The sequence below is a fragment of the Choloepus didactylus genome, chromosome 1, assembly GCF_015220235.1.
Source record: "Choloepus didactylus isolate mChoDid1 chromosome 1, mChoDid1.pri, whole genome shotgun sequence".
Lineage (NCBI taxonomy): Eukaryota > Metazoa > Chordata > Mammalia > Pilosa > Megalonychidae > Choloepus > Choloepus didactylus.
This window is the reverse complement of record NC_051307.1, coordinates 143,908,301-143,935,260: the sequence shown is the minus strand read 5'-3', so window position 1 is coordinate 143,935,260 and position 26,960 is coordinate 143,908,301. Positions and strand designations below refer to the sequence as shown.

Genomic DNA, 26,960 nt, shown 5'->3' with positions numbered 1-26,960 from the left:
TCCTTAATGCTTCTGTTTTGTGATATGACATTGTTATGGAAACTTTGTTAATGAATGTTCCTGGTACTGTGAGTTTGGGGAAGGCTCTTCTGATTTTTATTAAATAATTTGATTTCCTCCCATAGTCTCTGTTTCCAAGACATTCAGATTCCTTTATCAAAGTCAAAATATGAACAAATTTGTGAAATATTTAAATCCTTTTACTGTACATATCTGGAAACCCAACATAGGAGATTATTCAGGATCTAAATCACAGTGCTACCCAGATGGAGAGCTAAAGTTTACTATTGAGTGAATGAACATTACATGCAGGTTGGCTAGATATTATTAAAATTATATTTACATAAAAGCACTTGTTGCATAATACTGTAATCCTTTTTAGTTATTGTATTTCTGATTTCCATGTTAGTGTTAGCTATATGAGATTGGTGGTGGAAGGTGTATGTGTGTGTGCTGTGTGTTATTCTTTAGCAGTTTGAACATGTTAAGTAAACGAATTACTGAATGAGTAAGTGATGAGTAAGTCGGTGGAATGGAACTTCTCCCATAGAAGAAAAGCTTTTGGACTTGGTGGCATGGTGCAGGGTAAAATGAAGTATGTATATGTGGACAAATGACTGCCTGGTAAGGAGAAAGTTGTGGGTAGAGCAAAAAAAAAAAAAAAAAAGGGCAGAAGACATTGTATGAAGGAAAAGCTACTCCTAGGAAGAAAGTGGTATGCGTGGTATGCTCTCATGCCTAGCATGCCACAGGATTTTGTAACTTTTTTTATAAACACGCTCCTCAATTGAAGGCAATCTAGTCTCTTGTAGAATGCTATCAATGTAATTTAAAATAGATTCAGGGAATATTTCGATTTACTTCATTACCAGCATTGGAGAATTACATCTGTACTATAAAGTACAAGAGATCACTTCTTAATTTAATATTTTCTGGGCAGATCATTCCAGGGTACATTTCTAGCCTGGTAGAGTTTCTTACATTCTTTAAATGAAAAGTTGGTTATGATTGTTATTGGATCTATTAATACTTCATGGAATATATGGCCTAAGGCAATATCTTTATTGAAAGTTTTTTGTTTCCTTTATTCTTTTTTGACCTTAGACTGTGGAATGGATTATACATTTAGAAAAGCATAAAAATAATGGAGTGCTTTTAAGGAACTTGTGATAATTGAAATGCTTGGTAAGAAAAGGAGTTTAAGTGCATACCGTGACCAAATTCAAGTAGCGAGATGTAAAACTTTTTCTCTTTAAAACAAAACCATACCAGGTTTATAAGGCACTTTCCCTTCTTTTCTTTTACTTGAAACTTTAAGCAACTATTTATTATCTCTAAGAAATGTTAGCTTGTGGATTCTGAGTTAAACCTTGAAAATAGAGAGTACTACAAATAAGTGTCTCCTCGTTTAGATGTAAAGTTTTCCTATGGCAGGTCCCCAATTGTAGTGTAGAAAAGTCAGCGTTAAGGCAATGTAGCAAGAAATGAAGCTTGCTAAACAAAGAGTGTGTTTTGGCTCAATAATACCAAGGAAGCCACTGTCATAATATAGTTCTTCAGAGTAGTTTCTTCATTTCTTAGCATGAAAATTGTGTTTATCAACTGCATTGGCAAATGCTTACAAAATTCTGTTATTTAATTTATTAATTTTTCAAAACCCCAATAAACTGGAAAAGAATAGTCTTACTCTTCTCAATGCTGTGCTTTCTTAGTAAAATCTCAAGGAAATAGCTTGAAAATATTCTATTTTAAGATGCATTGGCTGTAGTTTTTAACTAAATAGCAGGAATAATTTCCTTTATATTTTGAGTTGACATATTTTCAAGAAGAAATATTAAAACATTTTTTAAAGTCATCTAAATCACATAAAATAATGCCAATGTTTTAGGCTATAGAAAATGTCATTTGAGAATAATATTTTTAACATTTATTATTCATTTCAAAGTCAGTTTCAGTAGAGCTAGTGTGAACCACGAACTGTTTTATGGAGCCTAATTCATTAGAGAGGATTCATTGTCTATGCTAATGACATGGTAATTGTCCTAATGTGTATCAAAGAATAAGAAACATTGTCAGCAAACTGTTCTCCCTATTCTGTGCTGGGTTAAACTGTTATTTTTAACAACTTTGGGTTATCCCTGCCCTGGTCAAAGGCTTATTCCTAGGGCAGGACCATAGCGTCAGTTCAAAGGATGCTTCTAGGTTATTCTGCTGGGTCTGATTTCCTGACTTCATTCCTGTTAGTAGGTTTTCTATCCAGGATGTTACTGAATTCTGAACACAGCCTTTCCATAGGCTTTGAAAACAACATTTCTTCCAACTTGCTGAGAATTCATAAATGAGTCAGCAATGTTTTTAGAGCATTTATTCTCCGCAGAGAGATATTTCCACATTAATTGGAGGAATCAAAGAAGTCATTCAAGATGGAGCATACACCTGAATGTTAAACTAAACCACAAAGCTTCTAGAGAAAACAGAATATTTTTCCATCTTTGGGTAGGCAAAGATTTCTTAGGGCAGAAACGCTGATCATAAAAGAGAAAGTTAAACAGTTGCACTTTTTCAAAATGGAAAACTTCTGTTTCTCATTAGACACCAATAAGAAAAGGAAAGGGAAGCCACAGATTAGGAGCAAATATTCATAATAAATATCTCTGTTGAAGGACTCAGACTGTTTTTAAGGAACTTACACAACTCTATTATAAAAAGACAACTCGATTTAAAACAAAAAAACAAAAACAGCCAAAGTCTTGAACAAACAATTCACAAAAGCATATGTTTGGCCAAGAAGCACATGAAAAGATGCTGGGCATCATTAATGAACAGGGAAATGGCAATTAAAATGACAGTGGGATACTACTTATCACCCACTAGTGTAGCTTAAAAGAAAAAATAAACTGAGGATACCAATCATTGACAAGGAATTGCAACATTGTTGGTTGGGATATAAAGTAGTAAATCTACTTTGCAAAACAATTTGGTAACTTTGTATCAGGTTAAGCAGATACCTACCTAGTGATACAGTATTTTCACTCATCATGTATTTACCCAAGAGAAAATAAATGCTATTTTTATGAAAAGACTTGTACTGGAGTGTTCATGACAATTTTATTCATAATTGTCAATAATTGGTAACAACCTAAATGTTCTTCAACAAAGTAAAATGAATAAAGAAATGGGTATGAATACTACTCAGTGATTACATACAGTGAACTACTGATATATGCAACAATATGGATACATTTCAAAACATGTTGAACAAAAGAAACCAGGCACAGAAGAATACATACTGTGATTTAAATCTGATTTAAATGCAGTTCTAGAATAGGTAAAACTAAGCTCTGGTTGTAGAAATTAGGAATGTGGATGCCTGTGACTGGACAGGAACTCAAGGAAACTTTTTGATATGATGGAAATATTATTTACGGTAATTAGTGATTACATGGTATTACAACTGACTGAATTGTATATTTAAAATAAGTGAAAAAAAAAAAAAAAGATGTAAAACCTGCCCTTGAAGCAGTAAGGATCTTGAGCAGACATGAAGCAGATTGAAACTTATGTGTAAATAACGTGGGATGTTTGAAAGTTGGTGGAGTTGACAGGGAATGTGCACCTCAGGAACTCTCAGGTTAAACAGGAAAGGCTTTCTGGATAAGAGATGGTTTTGTGGTGGTTTGAAGAGGGAAAGACATAAAGGTTGTCAGAGAAAGATTGGGAGTTGAAGGCAAAGTATTACAAATAGGGTCAAGGTCTCAGATCACGGGATCAAGATAAAGATTAAACAAGACATGTTTTGGGATCAATAAACATGTCAATTGACATTGTTTCCCTACTCAGTATATAATTTCCCATCCCTCTATTGATATATCATTTTCTTTCAAGACTCAGCTTAATTCTACTTCCTCCATTCCCTCAGATGCTCTAGCACATAGTGTTCTTTTCTTTCTCTGAGCTCTGTTTTAACTTGGCAGTGTAGCACTTAATTTTTCCCAGATTATATCGTGCGTGTCAAATGTGTATCTTCTCAGAAAGTGCTTCCTAAAGGAAGGCAGTTTGTCCTCCACTGCTCCAAGTGCAATGTGGGTTACATAGTCAGATGCTGGCTAGTTACTTTAGATGGAGGTTTGATAGATGTGTGGGAGGGGATATCTGTTGGAATATGGATTTGCTACATTAAGTATATGCTGTATGTTTTTACGTATTAGTGTTAATAGCTATAATTTTTGACATGAGTGTTAATAGCTACAATTTTTTTTTGACTGTCAACTATGTATCAGGCATTATAATCCTTAGAGTAATTCTTCTATGTAGGTATTTTTCACGGATGAGTAAATTCAGCAGTTAAATGACAAGGAAATTGAATACAGGTCTCTTTGGCTTGCACTTTTTTTATGCTCATTATACCATCACATTATGTTAATGAAAAAGAAGATACCGATGGTGATGACAGCAATAAACATTGAGCTCTTCTGACATGTCAGTCATGGTTCTGGGCATTTTATGTATACTAACTCACTTAGTCTTCATGACTCAGTGAGGAAGATGAGGAATAGAATCACTAAGTACCATTATGAACGTCATACCATAGTAAGTGGTGGGGTCAAGATTTGAAACCAGCCTGATTCCTTAATTATTATGCCATGTTACTTGGCTTTCTAAACATAAAGACTGACTTTCTTGGTAAGAGCATGGTGGGGGTGTGAATGGATTTGGATTAAGTCAGTAAATGTTGGTTGGCTTCTGATAAGATTAGGATCCCCTCCAAATCTCGGTAAAGAACATGTAATTGTAATTTATGTTGTAGTAGTCTGAAGAATGTTGTCATGCTTCATAACTATCCTTTCCTTGGCAGGGTGGGGGGAGAGTGAAGATATAAAGTGTTGTCTACGTGCTTACTAGAATAAACTCCATGAGGTTTGGGGCCAGAGAACCGTGGCTGTCACTAGCATCTAGAAATGTGGCTGTCACTTGATAAGGAGACAGTGTTTGTCAAATGAATGAATGAAGAATATCTTAGAGTAAGAAGGGGATTTCATTCATCTTATATAGCAGGATGGAAATGTTCCTTAGTCTCCTGTTAGCTTGTCTACCAACCTTTGACATCAGGGCTGTACTCAACTGGGAATATCCCATAAACAGCTGGTGAGTCCTGCTTCCCAGCCAGATATCTCTCCCACTATAAAAGAAAAGTTGGCACATTTCAAACTCCATTAAGTGAGACTTGAGAGAATCTGAGTAATGTGATGAGAACAAGTATGTGTGATCCTGTAATACTGAGGATCAGATTCCATTTCCAAGTGACCTCACCAAAGTGGACAGATCCCTTTGGCTCAAACCTGAGCAGCCAAATAGCTGATCTTTTCCTTTTTTTTTGGTATCTTGACTTCAATAGCAGATGTTATATAATTGGGTAGAAGACACCACTCCTTTCTGGCTGTTTTCTTATCTGAAAGATGAAGGGGTCAGAACAGATGCTATCTAAGGCCTTTGATGTTTTTCAAAAACAACAGATGGGAGACTTCAGTGAAGAATAAAAAGCCAGCAATTTAATTTAGTCCAAGTGAAGAGACAGATTTCAAAGGAATCTAAAATTGATCAGTACTCCAAAAGCATATGACTAATATTTCACTTTAACAGGTGAATTGAAAAGCTTTGTGGCAAAGTTGATTCTTCTGTGAATTAATATAGCCAAGTTATTTCTGTAAAAATGAGATTAATAAATTACTTACTAGGTCTGTAATTTTCTAGGGTGCTTTTCAGGAAATATACACACACACAAACAAACAAGCAAACAAAAGCCTCCCTGTACAGAGGAACCAGAAGATTTATTAAGGAGAGTTTAAGAGATGTAGACAGAGATTTTATCCCTAATGCCACTCAGGAAACTGGATTTTAAGACTAGATTTTCTATGGTTTCTTGATGGGTACTTTTTCATGAAGAGAAGCTACCTGGTTGGTTTTTGTAGCCATGCTTCTCAGACATTTTATGAGGTAATGCACCTTTTTTTCATTCAAGGGGCAATGTTAACAACAGACGAGAAGCTGGTTTATGGCCCCCAACAGTTGATAGATTCTGACAAGTGAAACCTCCTGCAGCATCCAATCTGAGCTCTGTGGGTAACAGTAGATTTACTCTCTGAACCAGGACATTTTTGAGATAGAAAAGGAGGCACTGTTTACAGTTATGCCCAGATACTAGGTAAGGACTAGATCTGTCTATGTAGACCGTGGATCTTAAACTTGAGTGTGCAGTGGATCTCAAAATCACCTGGAGGGCTTGTAAAATACACACTGCTGGACTCCACCCCCAGAGTTTTTGATTCAGTAGGCATGGGGTCAAGAACTTGGATGTCTAATAAATTCTTTGGTGTTGATGATGCAGCTGGTTGGAGTGGTGGGGGAACATCCTTTAAGAACCACTTCTCTACGTAAACAGGCTTGGTGCTCTTGTACTGATGATGTGATTTTTAATTACTAGAAACTCTCCTTGTTGGCTGTTCTCCTTTGCTAGACAGCATTCTGCAGGTGAGGATGCCCATGAAAAAGATGGCAGCATAAACTTGTGTGGGCTTCAGCCTCTGTCTCCTTGGACTGGTCTGTTCTCAGTATCCCAGAAATTGCTCAAGGTGAGGGGCTGAAACAGCTTAGTGTTAACATAATTTACAAAGGAAATGTTGGAACTAAGTGGAATAAACCTTCCAAGTTTTGATTTGCCAGAGTAGAGCCATGTTTAGGGAAGCCTCAGCACCTAAATGCAATCTAGGCATTTTATAGAGTGAACATTGTTTTGGGGAGCAATATTCTTTAGTTCTGTGGTCGACTTCAGAAGCATTCTAGGTCTAAAGGGAAAAAATATCTTGCTCCCTTTCTCCTTCTCTTCCTGCCTTATTTGTTCGTTTATTTATAGTAAAGAATGATATGTAATGCTTAACCATGTGATGAGAATATAGTGCTTTTGACTTTTAAGCATTTATCCATTATTTTGTCAATTAATGATAGGCAGTTTTATTGGTAAGGCAAATGCAAATGCGATATTAATTTGTAGATCAGTAGTTCTCAAGGTGTGGATTCCAGATCAGCAGTATCAGCATCACCTGGTGATTTGTAGAAATATAAATTCTTAAGCACCATCCCATATATACTGAATCATAAAGACTAGGTGTAGGATCCAGGGTTGTGTATTTTAACAAGCCATCCTGGTGATTCTGATGTAGCCTAAAGTTTAAGAAGCACTGTTGTAGATAGCCTTATGTGATTTATCTTACCTGTCTATCTAATACCTGTATTGATCTACAGAGGTATTGAAATATTTGAATTATGTTTTCCAGTGGTCTGATATATAATTACATATATAACTGTCTTGATGAAATTAGTCTTTATTATTGTAGTAATCACTGTAATAATGATGTCAGTATACATTTACTGAACACTTCTTATTACTGTGTTGAAGACTCACACATATAATCTCATTTAATCCTAACAGTAGTCTTGCACTGATGTTATCACTGTTTAACAGGTAAGGGATGGTGAGGGGAGGGCTGAGAGTGCTTGGTAGGCTGGCCTCTTAGAGGGGAACCTGCATAGTACCTTGCTTCCTAGGTTAACTTTTAGCTGTTTTAAAGTTACTATTTTTTTCCCACTTCTCCTGGCTTTAAGAGATTTTCTTTTTCTTGTCTTGACCCCTCTTCCCAGCTTTTCCTGTTTAACTAAAGATTTCAAGAATAATTCTAGTTTTATTTTTATTAACTTTTTCCCAAAGCGTATGTGCACAATAGTTGTTAGATAATAGATGTAAAAATTTTATGGAGCAGAATTACAGATGCTATCCTAAAAAATACATAGTTGAGGATAAAAGTAGTTGGAGGATATTGAAGGACATGCTGATTGGTGGGATTGGGGTGGAAGGGGAGCAAGGGGTGGAAAGGGCTGGCTGAGTGAGACTGTCTGCTTCAGGAGGCTGGACAGTGTGGTGAATGGAGTGCAAGTTCCTCCTTGTTCAGCTAAGTGGCCTTGGTTGGGATAATTAAACCTTCTGTACCTGCTTTCTCAATTGTGCAATGGGCCCTATAACACCTCAGTGTTCTTTTCTCACATTCCATCCACTTCCTCTAACTGGGTCTTCATGTTTTAAGTACCTTGGTATCCCCTCGCTTTGTCCTTACTATAACAGACATGCCCGTGTGCGTTTGTGTGCGTATGTATGTGTTTAGCAATGTTATTTGGGTATAAAATTTAATGTGTGCATGAATCATAAATAATATATATTTTCTGATATTTTATGTTCTCATTAAATTTTTAGACTTTCCATTGATATCTAGGTTTTTTTTTTAATGCTTATAAAGTTTCTAAGTCTGTATGCTTAAAAAGATGACTATGCAAACTACAGTTTATTTTTTTTACTAGTGTGATCTTTCATTCATTTTCTCCATAGGATTAGTTGTCCTTGCTTTAAAAAAAGAATTTCTGGACTAGATGGATTGCATGAGATCAGTTGAGTATGTTCACAGTGTGGGTCTATTCTAATTCCTCTGTGTGTAATTTAAATTTAAAATATTTAAAGTATTTTAAAAAACTTAGCTGATTACTCATAGACCACAAATGAGTAGCATATGAATTTAAATTTTTGCTACATATAGTGTGGATGTTTTTATCTCTTTAAAAGCAAATAAATATTTTGTTAGGTTTTAGCGGGGTTAACTTAGCTCAACAATAACAAGGATAATAGCTTTTTCCTATGTAAGTATATGTACAAATAGGTAACAACTGTATATTTATGCACATATGCCATTGCAAACAAAACATATAGTCAGACTGACTTATAAGCAATCTTGTAATTGATTTTGCAATTTTGAAAAGCAATTTTGATACACATTTACAAGCTTTTGAAATGTGCTATGATGGATACCTTTAAAACAATTTCTTTATCATCTTTTCAACCCAGGTAAATTTTGACAGCCACAGTTAGAAATCCTAGATAACTGTCAATGAGGCAATTTCAGATTTGGATCCCCAAATCAGCAGTGGCAAATGTGTTAACATGCCAGCCAAACAAAAAGTAACTTAACTGAGAAAAGCATGATTAGGGACAGTATAGTGTTACCCAGCAGTGCTGCCCAACTCAGAAGTTTCCTCTTCTGCCCTTGTGTACTATTTACATACACTCATTATTTCATGGAAAAGCTGTTTTCTTACCTGCCTCTTGCCCGTCATCTGCGACTCACACAGTACTCATTTCAGAATATGTATCAATGTTGGCTCCAAGTTAAAATCGTTACACAGAGTTCTTGCTCGTCTTCAAGAATGGATGAAAATCCAGAACTTGACAGAAACCATGAGATGATGGGTCAATCTCAAGAAGTCAGTTTGCTGATTTGAACTTACTGAAGCCTGGGAAATTGAAGCAAGGAGGAAGAGAGAGAGGTTTTGATCTGTGTGGGTGTTATGCTGGCCTCTGTCCTAGTTCCTTTTCTTCAGTGATCCAGAACAGCTTGGCTTTTTTTTTTTTTTTCCTTTTAGAAATTTTCTACCAGTTTTTTTCCTACATCATCTGGCAATTGAATGGCCAAGCAACAACCTAAATACATTCTTTTTTTTCAAACTTTGTCGTTACCAAATGCAACGTGTCGTAATTGTTGGAGAACTGATAGGTACAATGTTGTTCTTTCTGAAATCCCCTCCTAACAGGAAGTTGTCAACAGCCACACATTGTAATATGTCCAGAGACTGGTAGAAATTGGTGCTACCTGAAAATGCAGAATTGGTATTCATATAAAGAAGCATTTTGACATTGATGTCCACATCTGTTTGATAAAAGGTGTTGCTTTTTTAGTTTTTTTTTCCATATTTGAGTATTACAAATAGATCATGAGTAAGAATTCAAACAAGCTTTTGTGTTAATACTTTGCTAAGTTTGTGATGCTTATTTTACTGTTTTGAAAACGAGAGGCAGGGCTTCTTCATATTTTTAGTTCTTTCAAGTTCTATAATATAATTTATAGTGTTCTGCAGAGTTGTAGTGTCCTTCCCATTGAATATTAGTGTCATTAAGTTTAGAGCACTCATAATTTGGCTAAGCAGACCCCATCAAAGCCTTTGACTCAGAACCAGATAAAACAGAAAGAAAACCATGCTCTGATAAGCTGTTTCTAAGGCTCCTCACAACTCAGTTTGTGAGGCAAGGCTCATGATGGCTCAAGAAGGGATTATGGTGCCGGTATATTATTGAGCTATGCAGTACTCACATTTCAAGTTTGTTTACTCAGGTTGATCCATTGCCAGATTATGGGCTAGCAGCAGCTTAATTTATAAAATTTAGGTTGAATTAAAAATGCGACATGGATACTTGAAATTATAATTGATAGTACTTATTGTGTGCTTATGATGGCCAGGTACTGTTGTAAATATTTTAAATCCTTTTTTTTCCAGTTGAGAAATCTAAGAAGGAAAGAGGTAAAATAATCCACCCCAGTTCATTTGGTTAGTAACTGGCAAAATCTTACAGAGTTTTTGAGTATATGGCACCTGTAGCCAGAGCCTGCAGTCTAATAACCACTCTTCATTCATTCTACAAACATTTACTGAGCACCTACTATGTAATATGTTCCAGACACTGGAGATAGAGTAGTGACTAAAGCAGATTCAAGTTTTTTCCCTCATTAAGTGTTTTATCTTATTTTGTCTCTCACATACACACTTAATAGCCACTTTTGATCCTTGATAGTTTCTTAAGATGAGCACTAAACTCCTCTGTTCTCTGGCTGCCAGAGGAAATAGAAAGTCCCCTGGGTGATAGAGCTCTTGTTGTCCAGGGAAAGAAGTTCCAAGAGCTCACACTGAGAGACAGACTTTTCCATTTCACTGGAATTTGTAATATGAGCAACACTGGCTAATATAGTAGATTACATCCTTAATTCTGGTTATAGAGTGGACACAGTCATACTTTTCAAAGGTTCCTTTTGATATGCCCTAGATTAAAAGCTGGCATTAAGTCTTAACTGAAGAGACTTGTGTTCATTGAGTAGGCTACATGTTTCAGATACATACCAAGTTCCCTCAGTCTAGTTTAAAATAGGCTAAGAGCACAGGAGACCTGCTTAACTTTTCTTTTTTATTTCCCTCCTAGACCCTGGCAGTTAAATGATGTCTTTCACAAATGAGGTGAGAAACCTCAGTGTCCTGGCTCACTCCTCTCTGTCCTTCCTTTTAAATGCCGGGTTTTCTATGGCTTTTCCTATAGGAGTACTTGTCCTGATGCCAGCTTCTTAGTCTAGACTGAAATCCTGGGTATCGCCCAGATAACCTAATGCTTGCTCCTTCCTGTTCTCTTCATGATAGCAGCCAGTCAGGGCCTCTCCATACCACCTCCGTTGGGTCCTCTCCATTCTGTTCATTTTAGTTATGCTGCTTGTGTGCTACAGGCCCAAGAGGACTTGAGTCCTTTGGTCTCTCCTATTCCTTTATGTTCCATGCTGTTCCCTTTGTAAGTTTCAGACCACTTTTTCCCTTTCTCTACAGAGCATATATTTACACTTTACACCTTTGTGGGCACTTCCTATATGCCAGGCACTGGGAATACAAACACAAATAAGATGTCCCTGTCTTGGGGGACACATGACTTAGAGGGAGAGACAGATGCAAACTAATGTTTGCAAGACATCTACAAGATACAGGAAATGTCTTGGGTGATGAAAAATTTTAGTAAGGGAAGGTATAAGGATAGCACAACATTGTAAAAGTAGTAATTAATGCCACTGAATTGTATACTTAAAAATAATTAAATTTTGTTGTTTATGCTGCCACAATTAAAAAAGAAAAGCTATCAGGCTGCACACTTTAAAAAAAAATGAAAATAAACAATGGAGAGGTACCATGGCAGAGGTGGGAGTGTTGTGCGGTGAGAACTTCTACTCACGTGCCACTTTCTGATATTTGTCCAAAAGGCATGCCTGTCTTTGCCCTGGCTGTTGACTTGTCTTTACTTCTCTTTCAAATTATTTTTTGCTCATCTTCTCCCATGTCTCCTGGACTGATTTGCCTGAGGAGAGATGATGCTTTTCCTCTGTATCAGTGACTCTTAAGCATTTTAGTATTACCAGTCCTTTTGGGAATTCAGTGAAAGTGATAGAAAACTCAACTTACATACTAATGTACAATTTCTTGGGGTCCATGGACCCCCACCCCCATCCAAGACTTCAGTAGTTCAGTGATTCCTCCAAATTTAGAACCCCCACTTTAGATCTTCCATGTTGCAGTTCAAAATCCCAGCACTACTTTCCTGGTAATATTGTTGCGTACAGAATATAATGTACTTCTATTATAGATGTTTTAATTCATTGTCTTGCATAATTTTTAGGACCTTTTTCCATTGTCCACAGCAGTGCTGACTTGTTAAGCAGCCTGGGAATGAGATTGTTTTCCTTATTTAGGTGTCTATCCAAATAACTTCATGAGAAATAAAACTTTTACTAAGTGCTTTCAGAAAATGAGTGTAGTTCTGTGATTATCCCAAAGCTAAACTTCAACTTACTCTGCTTCTGTTGCCTTGTGAATTTTTATTTGATTTATTTCTGTACTGGCTGCTTTACACAAGGGTGACTGTGCTCTTTGTCCAGGGCTTTACAGTCTCAGCAAGACAACCTTTGAAAATTTGTGGGACTGGGGGACCGCTGCCCATTTGGTAAACTCGGACTACAGCATTTCTGTCTTATCATTATGCATGTTTAAGGTATTACCTTGTCCTTCCTTTTATCTGACAGAAAGCCGGGCATTATTTAGATCAGTCTTCTGTGTTAATCTTTGCAAACTCTTGATTCTCGGCTACGTTGCAGAAGCACATATTTATTCAGTTTTTCTCTGCTGGGCTTTGGAAGAGGATTTTTCTTGCTCATGAGATTTGGGGGGAGTTTTGGGGGAAGAATGTTCCCCCTTGACCCTGGGGAATCATCCGCAGCTATGCCTGAGGCTGTGGCTCCATGGTGATGATGATGCCCGTGGGACTCGGAGCTGGTTTAGGGAAGCTCCCCATCTGGTCCTGCTAGGGGCACCCACTCTCCCAGACCTCCTCAGAGCCTGCGTGGTCCTGACTGCTGCTTTGCTAGTGGAGCTATGAACACCAGCTTGTAAACAGAGTCCTGATGGTTTGATGAGATCTGGCCAATAGACAGACGAAAGAGCAAGCCTTCAGAACAGGGTCACATTGAGGGGTCCTCCAGATATAAACATTTTGATGATTAAAAGGATAATTTGGCATTAAGTCTCTAAGTTGCAGCTCTTAAGACATCCCTGATTTATAGCAGAAGATGCTGCTCAGTGTGACAGGCTCAGAAACACCCATTAACTGTCTGCATGCTCTCCCTGAAAGCAGTCCTGTTCCTGTTGACTCCTTCTTGACGAGGAGAAATGGAGCTGTTTGCTTTCCTCTTTGCAGCATGGAGGTGCAGAGTCCAGGGCCACAGAGATTACACTGCCGGTATTACCTCATGCCAGGTGATCCAAATAAGTGAGGTAGACTTGGTATAACACGCTTGGGATTAAAGGAATTGTGGAAAAGTGGAGACCTCATACCCTACCCAGAGGGACAGCTGCCTCTCAGCTAGGGCTTTCCAGGGTCCGGTACTGTCTTGTCTTTGGATGAGGCAGTAGAAACAGAATGTTGAGTGCAGATTGCATACCAGGTGCTATGCTAAACACTATACATGTTTTAAGCAATTGAGTCCTCACAACAACCTCGTGAGGTAGATAGCTTCCACTACTATCCCCTTCCCTCACCTTTTTTCTTAATTCCTAATAGATAAGGAAATGGAGGCATTGAGGTGTTAGCTCAGGTCCCTCAGCTCCTTGAGCTGGGATTAGAAGCCTGGCAGACGGCTCCTGTTGCTTGTGCTCTTGTACTACTCAGCTGTACGTTTATGGCTTTCCTCCCGATTTTACATGTTGACATCTAAATCAAATATTTGATGAATCTCCCTAGGCCTAACACCCCGTGAGCCCAAACAAAACCATCTGTGGACTGTATTTGGCTTGTGGGCAGCCAGTTGATGGCTGCCATTTATAGTTTTATTGGCAGGTAACAGGGCAAGGATGGGGTGGGGTGGGGGTGGGGGAGCACATCTCCAGGACATGCAAAAGGAAAAACATGGACATACATACACACACTTGATTGATGAGCTCTTAGCCTACCTTAGGCCCTTTCACAGTCATTCCACATAGCAACCCTTTGAGGGGTAGCTATTCCTTTTGTTACAGACAGAGCCTCAGAAAATTTAACTAAGTCACCAAACTAGGAGGTAGGAGGCAGGATTGGACTTTGGAGCCTGGTCTTTAGATTCAGAGTCTAGAGTTCCCTCCCCAGTCTGGAGGTCTCTTGATTACAACCAGATGAACAATGAACACTGATTCGTTAATGCATCAAGTATCTAAGAGTTAGATACACTAGGACAATCCTTATTGGGAACACAGGAGGAACTTTCATCTCCAAGGCAGATCCCCCACCTGCTAACCTGCTCTTTCTTCAGCTCACTGCCACTGCCTGGACCCCTAGGAATTGCTACCATACTTATACCGTGGACCCCACTCAGACGTACGCATGGAGAGCAGAGATGTTGATGGTCAGGGCACTGCTAGGGTGATGATAATGAGAAGAAAGATTCATAGAAAGATAAAGAAATAGAGTAAAGCGGGTGTAGCCATGGGCTACAAGAGACCGAAGAAGGAAGGCGAAATATCAAGAAGGGCCTATGCCACAAAAACAGTGATGTCTGTCCTCTTGGGGCCTTTTCAACCAACCTTCCCTCATCAATTTTTTTTCCCACTGGATGTCAATGAATGATAGAAATCTGTTCTTACAGATAGTTACTCTTCTTAGGAGGATAGTGTTAGGAGAGGGGTCTTCCTTAATTTATGCACATCACTTTGTCATCCAGTTGTTGAAAAACGGGCCCTAGCTGTCCCAGAGTGTGAAGATTATGGAAACATGTCTCTATTTGTGAATGATGCAGACATATTTCAATACAGGGTTTAAAATTGTCTCTACCACTATTTTGTTTTTCATAACTTTTATGCTGAGCATTTTATGGGTGCGCTTAAATGTGAAGATTAGCATGTATGTACTTTTCTCTATTAGAATAGAAAATAAGTATGTTTTTTTTTTAATTAAATTCAGTTTTATTGAAATACATTCACACACCATACAATCATCCATGGTATACAATCCACTGTCCACAGTATGATAACATAGTTATGCGTTCATCACCACAATCTATCTCTGAACATTTTCCTCACATCAGAAAGAACCAGAACAAGAATAAAAAATAAAAGTGAAAAAAGAACACCCAAATCATCCCCCCATCCCACCCCATTTGTCCTTTAGTTTTTATCCCCATTCCTCCATTCATCCATACACTAGATAAAGGGGGTGTGATCCACAAGGTCTTCACAATCACGCTGTCACCCCTTGTAATCTACATTATTATATAATTGTCTTCAGGAGTCCAGACTGCTGGGTTGGAGTTTGGTAGCTTCAGGTATTTACTTCTAGCTATTCCAATACATTAAAACCTAAGAGGTGTTATCTATATAGTGCGTAAGAATGTCCACCAGAGTGACCTCTCGACTCCATTTGAAATCTCTCAGCCACTGAAACTATTTCGTCTCATTTTACATCCCCCTTTTGGTCAAGAAGATACTCTCAGTCCCATGATACCGGATCCACATTCATCCCCGGGAGTCATATTCTGCGTTGCCAGGGAGATTTACAACCCTGGGAGTCGGGTCCCACGTAGTGGGGAGGGCAGCGATGTTCTAAGGCTATGTTGTAAGATTCAATTCTGAGTTTACACGTTGTAGTTAGTCCATATTGGTGAGGCATCATCCCTCTCACCATGTTTTCTCCAACACTTTTACTCCTGTATATATATTTTCCTACAATTTTATAGAGTTATATTCACATACCATACATTTATCCACAGTGTACAATCAGTTGTTCATGGTATCATCATAAAGTTGTACATTTATCACCACAATCAGCACTTGAACATATTGATTACTACAAGAAAAATTGTTTTTTTTTTTTTTAGCAATAAGAAAAAAATGATAAAAAGAAAAATAACGTCATACAATACAATACGCTAGTAAGGACAGCAAATAACACCACTACCAAGAATCCCATATTCCTCCCCTATATCCCCCTCTCATATACATTTAGCATTGGCATATTGCCTTTGTTACATTTAATGGAGGTATGTTACAATGTTACTGTTGACCATAGACTCCAGTGTGCTTTAATTATGTTTTTTCCTGAATACCATCCCCTTTTCAACTCTCTACATGGTTGACATTCATTTGCTTTCCCACATGCAAAAACATTTTTATATTTGTATATTTAGTAACAGTCATTGGCCACTCCAGTTTTTGCCACGTTATACAGTCCCAGTCTTTATCATCTATCTTTACCTCTGGTGTCATACATTCTCCTATCCCACCTCTTTCAGCTTTACTCACAGACATCTTTGTTCAGTGTACTTACAATACTGTGCTACCATCACACAGTATTATGTTATCTATTTCTGGATCTATGCAATCAATCCTAAACATTCTGTAGTCCTTCAGCATCAAATGGCTGGTCTCTGCCCTCTCTCTATTTCCTGATCGCCTGTGTTGTCAGCTTTTAACTCCCAAAGTTTGTTCATTAATGTCTGTTCATATTAGTGAGACCATACAGAATCTGTCCTTTTGTTTCTAGCTAACTTCACTCAAAATAATGTCCTTAAGGTTCATCTACATTATTACATGATCCATGTCTTTTTCTGTCTTACAGCTGCATAATATTCCATCATGTGTATATACCACAGTTTGTTTATCCACTCTTCCTTTGATGGACATTTGGGCTGTTTCCATCTCTTGGCAATTGTGAATAATGCTGCAATAAACATCGGTTTACAAATCTCTGTTTGTGTCTTAAGTTTCAGTTCCTCTGAGTATATACCTAGCAATGGAATAGCTGGGTCATATGGCAAATCTATATTTAGCTTCCTGAGAAACCTCCATACTGTCTTCCAGAGTGGTTGCACCATTCTACATTCCCACCAACAATGAATAAGTGTGCCTCTTTCTCCACATCCTCTCCAGCACTTGTCATTTTCTGTTTTTTGGATAATGGCCATTCTGGTAGGTGTGAGATATCTCATTGTGGTTTTGATTTGCATTTCCTTAATAGCCAGTGAAGTTGAGCATTTTTTCATATGCTTTTGAGCCATTTGTATTTCCTCTTCAGAAAAGATGTCTGTTCATGTCTTTTGCCCATTTTTTTAATTGGATTGTTTGTCTTTCTGTTATTGAGATGCAGGATTCCTTTATATATTTGGGATATTAAACCCTTATCTGATATGTGGTTTCCAAATATCTCCCATTGTGTAGGCTGCCTTTTTACTTTTCTGACAAAGTCCTTTGATGTACAAAAGTGTTTAATTTTGAGGAGATCCCATTTCTCTGTTCTTCAGTTGCTCGTGCCTTGGGTGTGAGGTCTAAGAAACCACCTCCTATCACAAGATCTTTAAGATATTGCCCTACATTTTCTTCTAAGAGTTTTATGGTCTTGGTGCTAGTGTTTAGGTCTTTGATCCACTTTGAGTTAATTTTGGTATAAGGTGTGAGATGGGCATCATCTTTCATTCTTTTGGAAATGGATATCCAGTTCTCCAAACACCATTTATTGAACAGGCTGCTCTTTCCCAGTTGCTTCGGCTCCACTGCCTTATCAAAGATCCGTAGATGCGAGGGTCTACTTCTGAACAGTCAATTCGATTCCATTGATCAGTATATCTGTCCTTATGCCAGTACCATGCTGTTTTGAGCACTGTAGCTTTGTAATATGCTTCAAAGTCAGGTAGTGTGAGACCTCCCACTTCATTCCTCTTTCTCAAGATATTTTTGGCTATTCGGGGAACCTTACTCTTCCAAATAAATTTCGTTATTGGTTTTTCTATTTCTGTAAAGTAATTTGTTGGGATTTGAATTGGTATTGCATTGAATCTGTAAATCAGTTTAGGTAAAATTGCCATCTTAACTATATTTAGTCTTCCAATCCATGAACATGGTATGTTCTTCCATTTTTTTAGGTCTTGTTCAATTTCTTTTAGCAGTTTCTTATAGTTTTCTATGTAAAGGTCTTTTGTGTCTTTGGTTAAGTTTATTCCTAAATACTTGATTCTTTTGGTTGCTATTGTAAATGGGATTTTTTTCTTGATTTCCTCCTCTTGTTGCACATTACTTGTGTATAGGAACACTACAGATTTTTACATGTTGATCTTGTAGCCTGCTACTGTGCTGTATTCATTGACTAGTTCTAGTAGCTTTGCTGTAGATTTTTCTGGATTTCCTACATATAGAATCATGTCATCTGCAAATAGTGAAAGTTTTACTTCTTCCTCTCCAATTTGGATGCCTTTTATATCCTTTTCTTGCTTAATTGCTCTAGCTAGAAGTTCCAGCACAATGTTGAATAACAATGGTGATAGTGGGCATCCCTGTCTTGTTCCTGATCTTAGAGGAAAAGCTTTCAGTCTCTCTCCATTGAGTGTGATGTTAACTGTGGGTTTTTCATATATTGCCTTTATCATATTGAAAAAGTTCCCTTCTATTCCCATTCTTTGAAGTGTTTTCATCAGGAAAGGATGTTGAATTTTGTCAAATGCCTTTTCTGCATCAATTGAGATGATCATGTGGTTCTTCTGCTTTGATTTATTGATGTGGTGTATTACATTAATTGATTTTCTTGTGTTGAACCAGCCTTGCATACCTGGAATAAATCCCACCTGGTTGTGGTGTATAATTCTTTTAATATGCTGCTGAATTTGTTTTGCGAGTATTTTGTTGGGGATTTTTGCGTCTATATTCATTAAAGAAATTGGTCTATAATTTTCTTTTTTTGTAGTATCTTTGTCTGGTTTTGGTATTAGGGTGATGTTGGCTTCATAGAAAGAGTTAGGTAGCTTTCCCTCTTCTTCAATTTTTTTGAAGAGTTTGAGCAGGATTGGTACTAATTTGTTCTTGAATGCTTGGTAGAATTCACATGTGAAACCATCTGGTCCTGGGCTTTTCCTTTTTGGGAGCTTTTGATGACTGACTCAATCTCTTGTGATTGGTTTGTTGAGGTCATCTATCTCTTCTTGAGTTAATGTTGGTTGTTTATGCTTTTCTAGGAAGTTGTCCATTTCATCTAAGTTGTCTAGTTTATTAGCATATAGGTGCTCATATTATCTTCTCATTATCTCCTTAATTTCTGTAGGGTCAGTAGTTATATTTCCTTTTCCATTTCTGATTGTGTTTATTTGCATCTGCTCTCTCTTTTTTTTTGTTAGCCTAGCCAGTGGTCCATTGATTTTATTGATTTTCTCAAAGAACCAACTTCTGTTTTTGTTGATTCTCTCTATTGTTTTCCTATTCTCAATTGCATTTATTTCTGCTCTAATCTTTGTTATTTCTTCCCTTCTGCTTGCTTTGGAGTTAGTTTGCTGTTCTTTCTCTAATTCCTCGAGGTGAGCAGTTAACTCTTCAATTTTTGCTCTCTCTTCTCTTTTAATATAGGCATTTAGGGCAATAAATTTCCCTCCCAGCACCACCTTTGCTGCATCCCATAAGTTTTGATAAGTTGTGTTTTCATTGTCATTTGCCTCGAGGTATTTACTAATTTCTCTTGTAATTTCTTCCTTTACCCACTGGTTTTCTAAGAGGGTGTTGGTTAGCCTCCATATGTTTGTGAATTTTATGACCTTCTGCCTTTTATTTATTTCCAACTTCATTCCATTGTGGTCTGAGAAAGTGTTTTGTATAATATTAATATTTTTAAATTTGTTGAGACTTGCTTTATGACCCAACATGTGGTCTATCTTAGAGAATGTTCCATGAGCATTTGAGAAAAAAGTGTATCCTGCTGTTGTTGGATGTAGTGTTCTATAAATGTCAAGTCTAGTTCATTTATCATAGAATTCAACATCTGTTTCTTTAGTGATCCTCTGTCTAGATGTTCTATCCATTGATGAGAGTGGTGTATTGAAGTCTGCAACTATTATTGTAGAGGTATCTATTTCTCCTTTCAGTGATCGCAGTGTTTACCTCATGAATTTTGGGGCATTCTGGCTTGGTGCATAAATATTTATGATTGTTATGTTTACTTGATGAATTGACCCTTTTATTAATATATAGTGTCCTTCTTTGTCTCTTTTAATTGTTTCACTTTTGAAGTCTAACTTGTCTGATATTAATATAGCTACTCCTGCTTTTTTCTGGTTGTTGTTTGCATGAAATATCTTTTTCCAACCTTTCACTTTCAGTCTATGTTTGTCCTTGTGTCTAAAGTGAGTTTCTTGTAGATAGCATATAGATGGGTCCTGTTTTTTAATCCATTCTGCCAGTCTGTGTCTTTTTATTGGGGAGTTTAATCCATTTATGTTTAGTGTTATTACTGTAAGAGCAGTACTTTCTACTACCATTTTGTTTTTTGGAATTTATATGTCATATCTTATTTTTTCCTCTCCTTTTACCTTTCCTGATAATCTTCATTTGTGCACTCTTCTCCAACTCTCTCTCTCTCCTGTCTTTTCCTATCAGCCTGTAGCACTCTCTTTAGTATTTCTTGTAGTGCCGGTGTCTTATTCACAAACTCTCTCAGTGTCTGTTTGAAAATGTTTTAATCTCTCCCTCATTTTTGAAGGAAAGTTTTGCTGGATATAGAATTCTTGGTTGGCAGTTTTTCTCTTTCAGTATCGCAAATATATCATGCCACTGTCTTCTTGCCTCCATGGTTTCTGCAGAGAAATCTGTACATAGTCTTATTGACCATACCTTGTATGTGATGGATCGCTTTTCTCTTGCTGCTTTCAGAATCCTCTCTTTGTCTTTGACATTGGACAATCTGACCAATAAGTGTCTTGGAGTAGGTCTATTGGGATCTATTCTATTTGGGGTATGTTGTACTTCTTGCATCTGTAATTTTCTGTCTTTTATAAGAGTTGGGAAATTTTCAGTAAATATGCCTTCTATTATTCTTTCTGCCCCTTTTCCCCTCTCTTCTCGTTCTGGGATACCCATAACACATATATTTGTGCATTTCATGTTGTCACTCATCTGCCTAAGACCCTGCTCATATTTTTCCATTTTTTTCACCATCTGTTCTTTTGTGTGTATGAATTTGAATGACCTGTCTTCCAGTTCACTGATCCTTTCTTCTGCCTGTTCAAATTTACTGTTGTGTCCCTCCATTGTGTTTTTCATCTCCTCCATTGTGGCCTTCATTCCCGTGAGTTCTGCCATTTGTTTTTTTAAGTTTATGAATTCTTCTTTGTGTCATCCAATGTCTTCTTTATATCCTTCAGCTCTTTTGCTATATCTTCCTTCATTTCATTGAATTTATTTAGCATTGTTTGCCTCCACTCCTGTATCTCAGCTGAGTGTTCCTTTGGCTGGTCCATGTTTTCGTGTTTCCTGGTATGGCTTGTTATCTTAAGTTGTCTAGGCATCTGATTCTCTTGATTAGTTTATTTTGGAGCTTGTTTTCTGTCTTTTACCTAGTGGTTTTCTTGTTGGTTGGCTTTGTTCTCTGGCCTCTGTTATTCAGTTCAACTTATTCTAGACCTCTAACTTAGGCTCTATTTAGTTGATCAGAATTTTTCCCCTCTTGTTTTTTCTGTTTCTTGCTCTGCCTCTATGTAACCTTTTTGAGAGTGGGTCTCCTCCGATATGGTCAACCCTAGTCAGATTTTCCCAGTCTAGTGAGGTCCAGGTCTCATTGGGAGGGTATGGAGTTTTCCTGAGAATGAGACCCTCCTATGAGGCCTTTAGAATTGGTGCTTTTCCTCTCCTGTCCAGCAGGTGGCGCTTGCCAGCCTGCAGCTCCCCCACCAGTGTAAGGAGGTATGGAGCCTTTAGTTCTGGTGACTCTGATCCTGTCAGGGGCGTGGCTGACTGAAGCCGGAATCTGAATTCCAGCCCCTGGGGTCTGAGTTCCCAAAAGGAGGACTGCCAGTTGAGCAGGACCTCCCTTCACTCTCCCAATCCTCAGAACTTCAGTTGTCTCTCAGGGGCACTATTCCCTTCTCCCTTCTCCTCTTTGGGGCCTCTCCAGGTAGATTCCTTGGTCAGCTTGAGTTGCCAATTAAAGACGGGGGTGGAGATGTTCAGTAGTTAAAACGGAACTCAAAGACACTGTGGGTACTCTGTCTCCCCCCAAGCCCAGCCTAGTCCCTCAACCTGGGCTTTCCGATAGAAAATAACCACATATATTACTTTTAGGTTAAAAAAAAAAATAGAAAAGAAAAACAAGAAAAAGAAAAAAGAAAAGAAAAAAAAAAAAAGAGTCTCTTTAAAAGTCTTTCCCCAGCCTGGAAGTTTTGTCAGTGTCAGAATAGAGCATTTAAAGATATGCTTTGGGCCATTGTCTGATAATTACTCTCCAACAGCTTCAGTTCCACCCCTGCTGGGGGCTATTGAAATGCAAAAAGATAAGGGATCAGTGAGAAGCCAGAAGGGACAAAATGTAGGGGAAAAAAATTGGCTTTTTTGGTGTCTGGGAATGGGTGCCCGCTTTTGTGTGCTCCCACTTCTCGGAGCCCAGCCCTTCTTTAGCACCCCAGCTCCCAAAATTAGTTAATTAATTTGTTAATTAATTCTGCAGTTGAGGCTGGGTTGAGCCTCCCTTCTTGCCCTCAGCAGATTGCTGTTTTTTGGTTTTTTTTTCCCCCCCTTTCAGGGAGCCAGCAGCAAGACAGTCTGTGAGGTCTGGATGGGGAGGGGTGCCAGACCCCTGGTCCAGGGAACTTACAATGTTTGCTGCGATCTCAGCTTTTCCTCCAATTCCAAACTTGCGTCTGATGTGTGACTGGTTACTGGAGACCCCGAAAACACTGTTTCATATAGTTCTTGGGTAATTGCCAGCTGCTCTAGGGGAGAGATGAAATTCTGCTCCTCACCACTCCACCATCTTGCCCTGCCTCCATAAGTATGTTATTAATGTTGCAAAAAATCTAAACCAATATGTATTGCTAATACATGTGTTTTAGATATTTTATTATGATTTTTGTCAACACAAATGGCTTTTATTCTGTAGATACCAGGCACAACACAATAAATAAAAAGAATAAAATAATAGAGAGCATGCTCCCTGCTGTAAGGAGTCTTACTGTCAAAGAAAGAAAAGGAAAAAAAAAGCTAAAAGAGTCAATTGTTTGTTTTCCTTTTATCTGTGATGTTTTGATTTCTGCTAAATAGTTCCATGTTTACTCAACTTCTTTCCATTTCCTTTTGTGGAATCCTGAGATTAAAGTACTGTGAAATTTCATCCTGATTAATCTTTTTTTTTCCCCCAGAATCCCCACCCTTCACCCCCGATATGACTGCCACCCCCAATCTACCCTGTACGCCCACAGATACACTTACACATTTCCTTTCTCTGATACCATTTACAGGCAGGACCCTGCCTTGTGGTAAAGGCTGGTTATACATAAACATCCCTTGTGTATTCATACTGCAAATAGAGTTTAACACACATAATCCCAAAATATGTCTATGATTATTTCCAGTCAGTTTCCATCCAGTCTGTCATCAACTGCCTATAAAAGCTGGACTTCCTTCTTGATTCCTTAAATGTCCTATTTTGTTCCTTACCCCAAAACTCAGTGATGTGTATTCTTAACATTACTTATTTTGAAGTTTTTTTTTTTTTTTTTAAAGTATGCAAGCTCAAAAACAACTTAGTTTCCTGTCACAGATTTTTCCCAGTTGCTTCATTGGACAATCATTAAGACACTCCCATGCACTTTTCATTTTTCCCTACTCAATATCATGGAGACTTACTCATTTTTTCATGTATAGATATACCTTATTCCTTTTCATGGCTTTTTAGTAGTCCATACTTTAATCAGTCCCTACTGATGGGTATCTTGTTAGATGTGATCCTCTTCAATGAATTATTTTACAGTAACAACTGATTCCCGTCATAAAACCAACTTGCTTTGCACGCGAGTGATGTATAATCCTCTTTGTGTTTGTGTGTGTGTGTGTGTGTGTGTTGTGCCTTCAGACAGTATTCTACTGGAAATGGCAGAATGTATTGGGAGAAGAATAGAGAGGGTTTTAGTACAAGGCTGAATATGAACTTATGTGAAAGTACAAAGTACAAGGATGTTTATAGGAAGTGAGTTTGGTAGTTATCTGTTGTCCTCTAAAGGCCTGTGAGGGAGCTGGCACCTGAAATGCTTCTTGCTGGATGGCTCTTTTATTTATAAAATGTGGTGAAAGTCAACAGAGGATTAAAAGAACAGTGTGAGTGAAGATATGATGGTAGGAAAGTGAACAGAGTTGGGGCTGGGCATAATTAAAAGGTTCCTAAATGCCATGCTGAGGAGCACATAATTTAGTACACTTAGATGTTTTTGAGCATTGTAGTAAAATAATTGAAGTCGTGCTTTTAAGAAGGGAAATCTGGCAGGAAAATGTTGAGTGCAGATGTGCCTTTTTGTGTTTCCCTATTTGAAGCATCCAGTCCTACCAGACTGAGTGCATTAATTTGGAATAGTGGAGGAGGGGAGCAGGAATTATGTCTTTAGAACATAATTAGTCTCAGCATTGTAAAATAAAGCTTTTTTTTTTAAAAAAAAAAACCTTGCAGTGAGTGACAGGCATTGGAATTCATTGGCAGTTGTGCACTTGCCTTTATCTGAGGATCATAATAGAGAAACAAATGTCTGGTGCAACATCTCCACCTTCTGGTAGATTGAAACAAACAATAGTTTATAAAAAATGAATTGTCATATACAACATTTACATATTTTATAGACAGTTTGCACAACCTCTCTTTGGCACAAGCACTAACAGATTCATGAGTTGAAATTCAAATCCCATTAGAAGTACTGAAAGAAATGATTTGCCTTGCTGGTATTAGATTGAGTATAATCCTAAGAATCAGAAGGAATGATGTTAGCAAGTAGTCAAAATTTAGAACTTTAATTGGTACAAAAACAAGAACTTCAGTGTGTATGTTCTGTGTATGGCTTTTTGGAAAGATGCTGAGGAAGTAGAAGAGGGCATTTTCTTTTACACCTCCATATCTCAGAAATATGTCATTTATCATTATCTTCATTCTGCTCCCATCTGCTCTCAACTTACCTCAACTGTCACTGACTCTGGGAGTGTCCAAAACCTTCTTGTGTTGAGAACTCTCCTGATGCAGCCTGTGGGTTTTTATATCACACCTAGATAAGATGTGCAATGACTGTCCTTGTTGGCAAGTTTCTTTTGGCATCTCCAGTGTCCGCTGCATAGTAGGTGCTCAGAAGTGTTTGCTGAGTAATTGTACATTACTGAAATAGAGATTGAGGCAGGGAATATCCCCAAACTCTGTGTTCTGGTCCTGTAGATAGAGATAAATGAGATGATGGAATTCATCTTAAAACAAGGACTACAAATGCTTTAAATAATATTATCCCAGGGGCGTTAGTCCTCTAATCACTTGTTTATATACACTTTTGACCCTTTTGTAGCTGTCTGAACCCCTGACCTGTTTAATGATTCAACCTAGGTCAGGTAACTCAAAGGATGCTGCACTGCTTTATAAGACCATTTCTTTACTTATTTCTCTAACTGCTCAGCTTTTTAGTAAACTGTTAAGTTAGGAAAATGAGCTTTGGGACATCACTGAGAGAAGCTTGAGCTGGAATGAGAGTTAAGAATGAAGGGAAATACTGCTTTTTATTACATAAACTTTTCCTGAGTTGTTTTAGTTGTTAGCTGCTGCTTTTGTTCATGTTGCAGTGATATGTGGGAGGAGTACGGGCTCAGTCAGGGAAGGTTTGGTGGTATTGGGACTTTAGGGAACCTGAGTAAGGGTTAACTGAAGTTAGAGGAACTGCTGTGGGTGATAACATGCAGGGTTTTCTTTTTTTCTTTTCCTACCCAATGAGTAAGCCACACTTGAAGTCATGTAGAATCAACCTTCTTCCCTATCCAGCAAGCTGATGTTAGCTAAGCACACTCGTTTGTACTGCCAGATCTTGTGAGAGTTGTGTGGTTATCCTTGGTGGCTTGATTGAGAAATTCTTTGTGGTTTTAGGCCACCGAAGCTATGCAGAAATGTGTATCTCTTTAGTCAATAATTTGAGTACAGAAGTGATTTTTATACTGTTTGGTATGGACTAGTTAGCGTAATCAGAACGAAGAATTAATGAGGCCAGCCTTCTGAATTTAGTCCTTGAATGTGCCATGCAAAGAGCAACTGTGCTTATTGCTCTTGTCTGATTCTCACTCATCATGAGGGGGATTGAATGAGGATGTGTGGTTAAGCTTGTGTGACTTAATCATGACAGGAGGACTAACTCAGAACCCGTTTTAGCTCGAATGGGTTGGGGCATCATCAGCTTCTTTTTCAAGGGTCACCTACTTTTCTTGTAGGTAGAGTTTATCTTCCCTGCTGTGGTAGGTGGTTGATGTCTGTGCTGCCACATGGCCCTGCCTCCTGACCAAGCCCTCTGTTTAGTTGTGGTGTCTACAGAGGCTTGTGCCTTGGAAGGACAAATACAGCCTTTGCCTCTCAAGATCTCTTGAAATCATACCAAGCATTGGTTTTGTATCTAGTGGTTAATAGTGCTAAGAAATTAATGATGATTTTGCTTTGTAGGAGAGAAAGAATTTAAATTAGAATTTAGATGATGTATTCCTTCAGGAAGCAATAGCAAACAAAAATATTCAGTTTGGGTGGGCTGCTTTCTTTTTGTGACATTAAGCAAAACCGCTAGCAGTAAGCTCTAACCCAGAAATCATTTATCCACGGTCCCAGGAAGCATCCATTAGAGAATTTTGTTGAATAGCTGCTAATCCAACATCCAGGGATCACAGTTTGTGTTAGTTAGCTGTATGAAAGAAGCTTCACAGTGGGGGCTTCTCATTGAGGAGATGGTTGGGTTAATTGAATT

At 38.0% G+C, this 26,960-nt stretch overlaps 1 protein-coding gene across 3 annotated transcripts in view; it reads right to left on the bottom strand.

The window, feature by feature from the left end:
- The window catches only part of P2RY14 (purinergic receptor P2Y14), a 56,372-nt gene extending 46,884 nt beyond the window's left edge, over positions 1-9,488 (bottom strand). For all 3 annotated transcript variants that reach the window (XR_005217814.1, XM_037842540.1, XM_037842526.1), the window contains exon 1: positions 9,196-9,488. Coding sequence is in view for 1 of the 3 variants with exons in the window: in XM_037842526.1 (XP_037698454.1) it covers positions 9,196-9,213 (18 nt within the window). In the remaining 2 variants the exon portion in view is untranslated. The remainder of the gene's footprint in view (positions 1-9,195) is intronic.
- Positions 9,489-26,960: the final 17,472 nt, after the last annotated feature.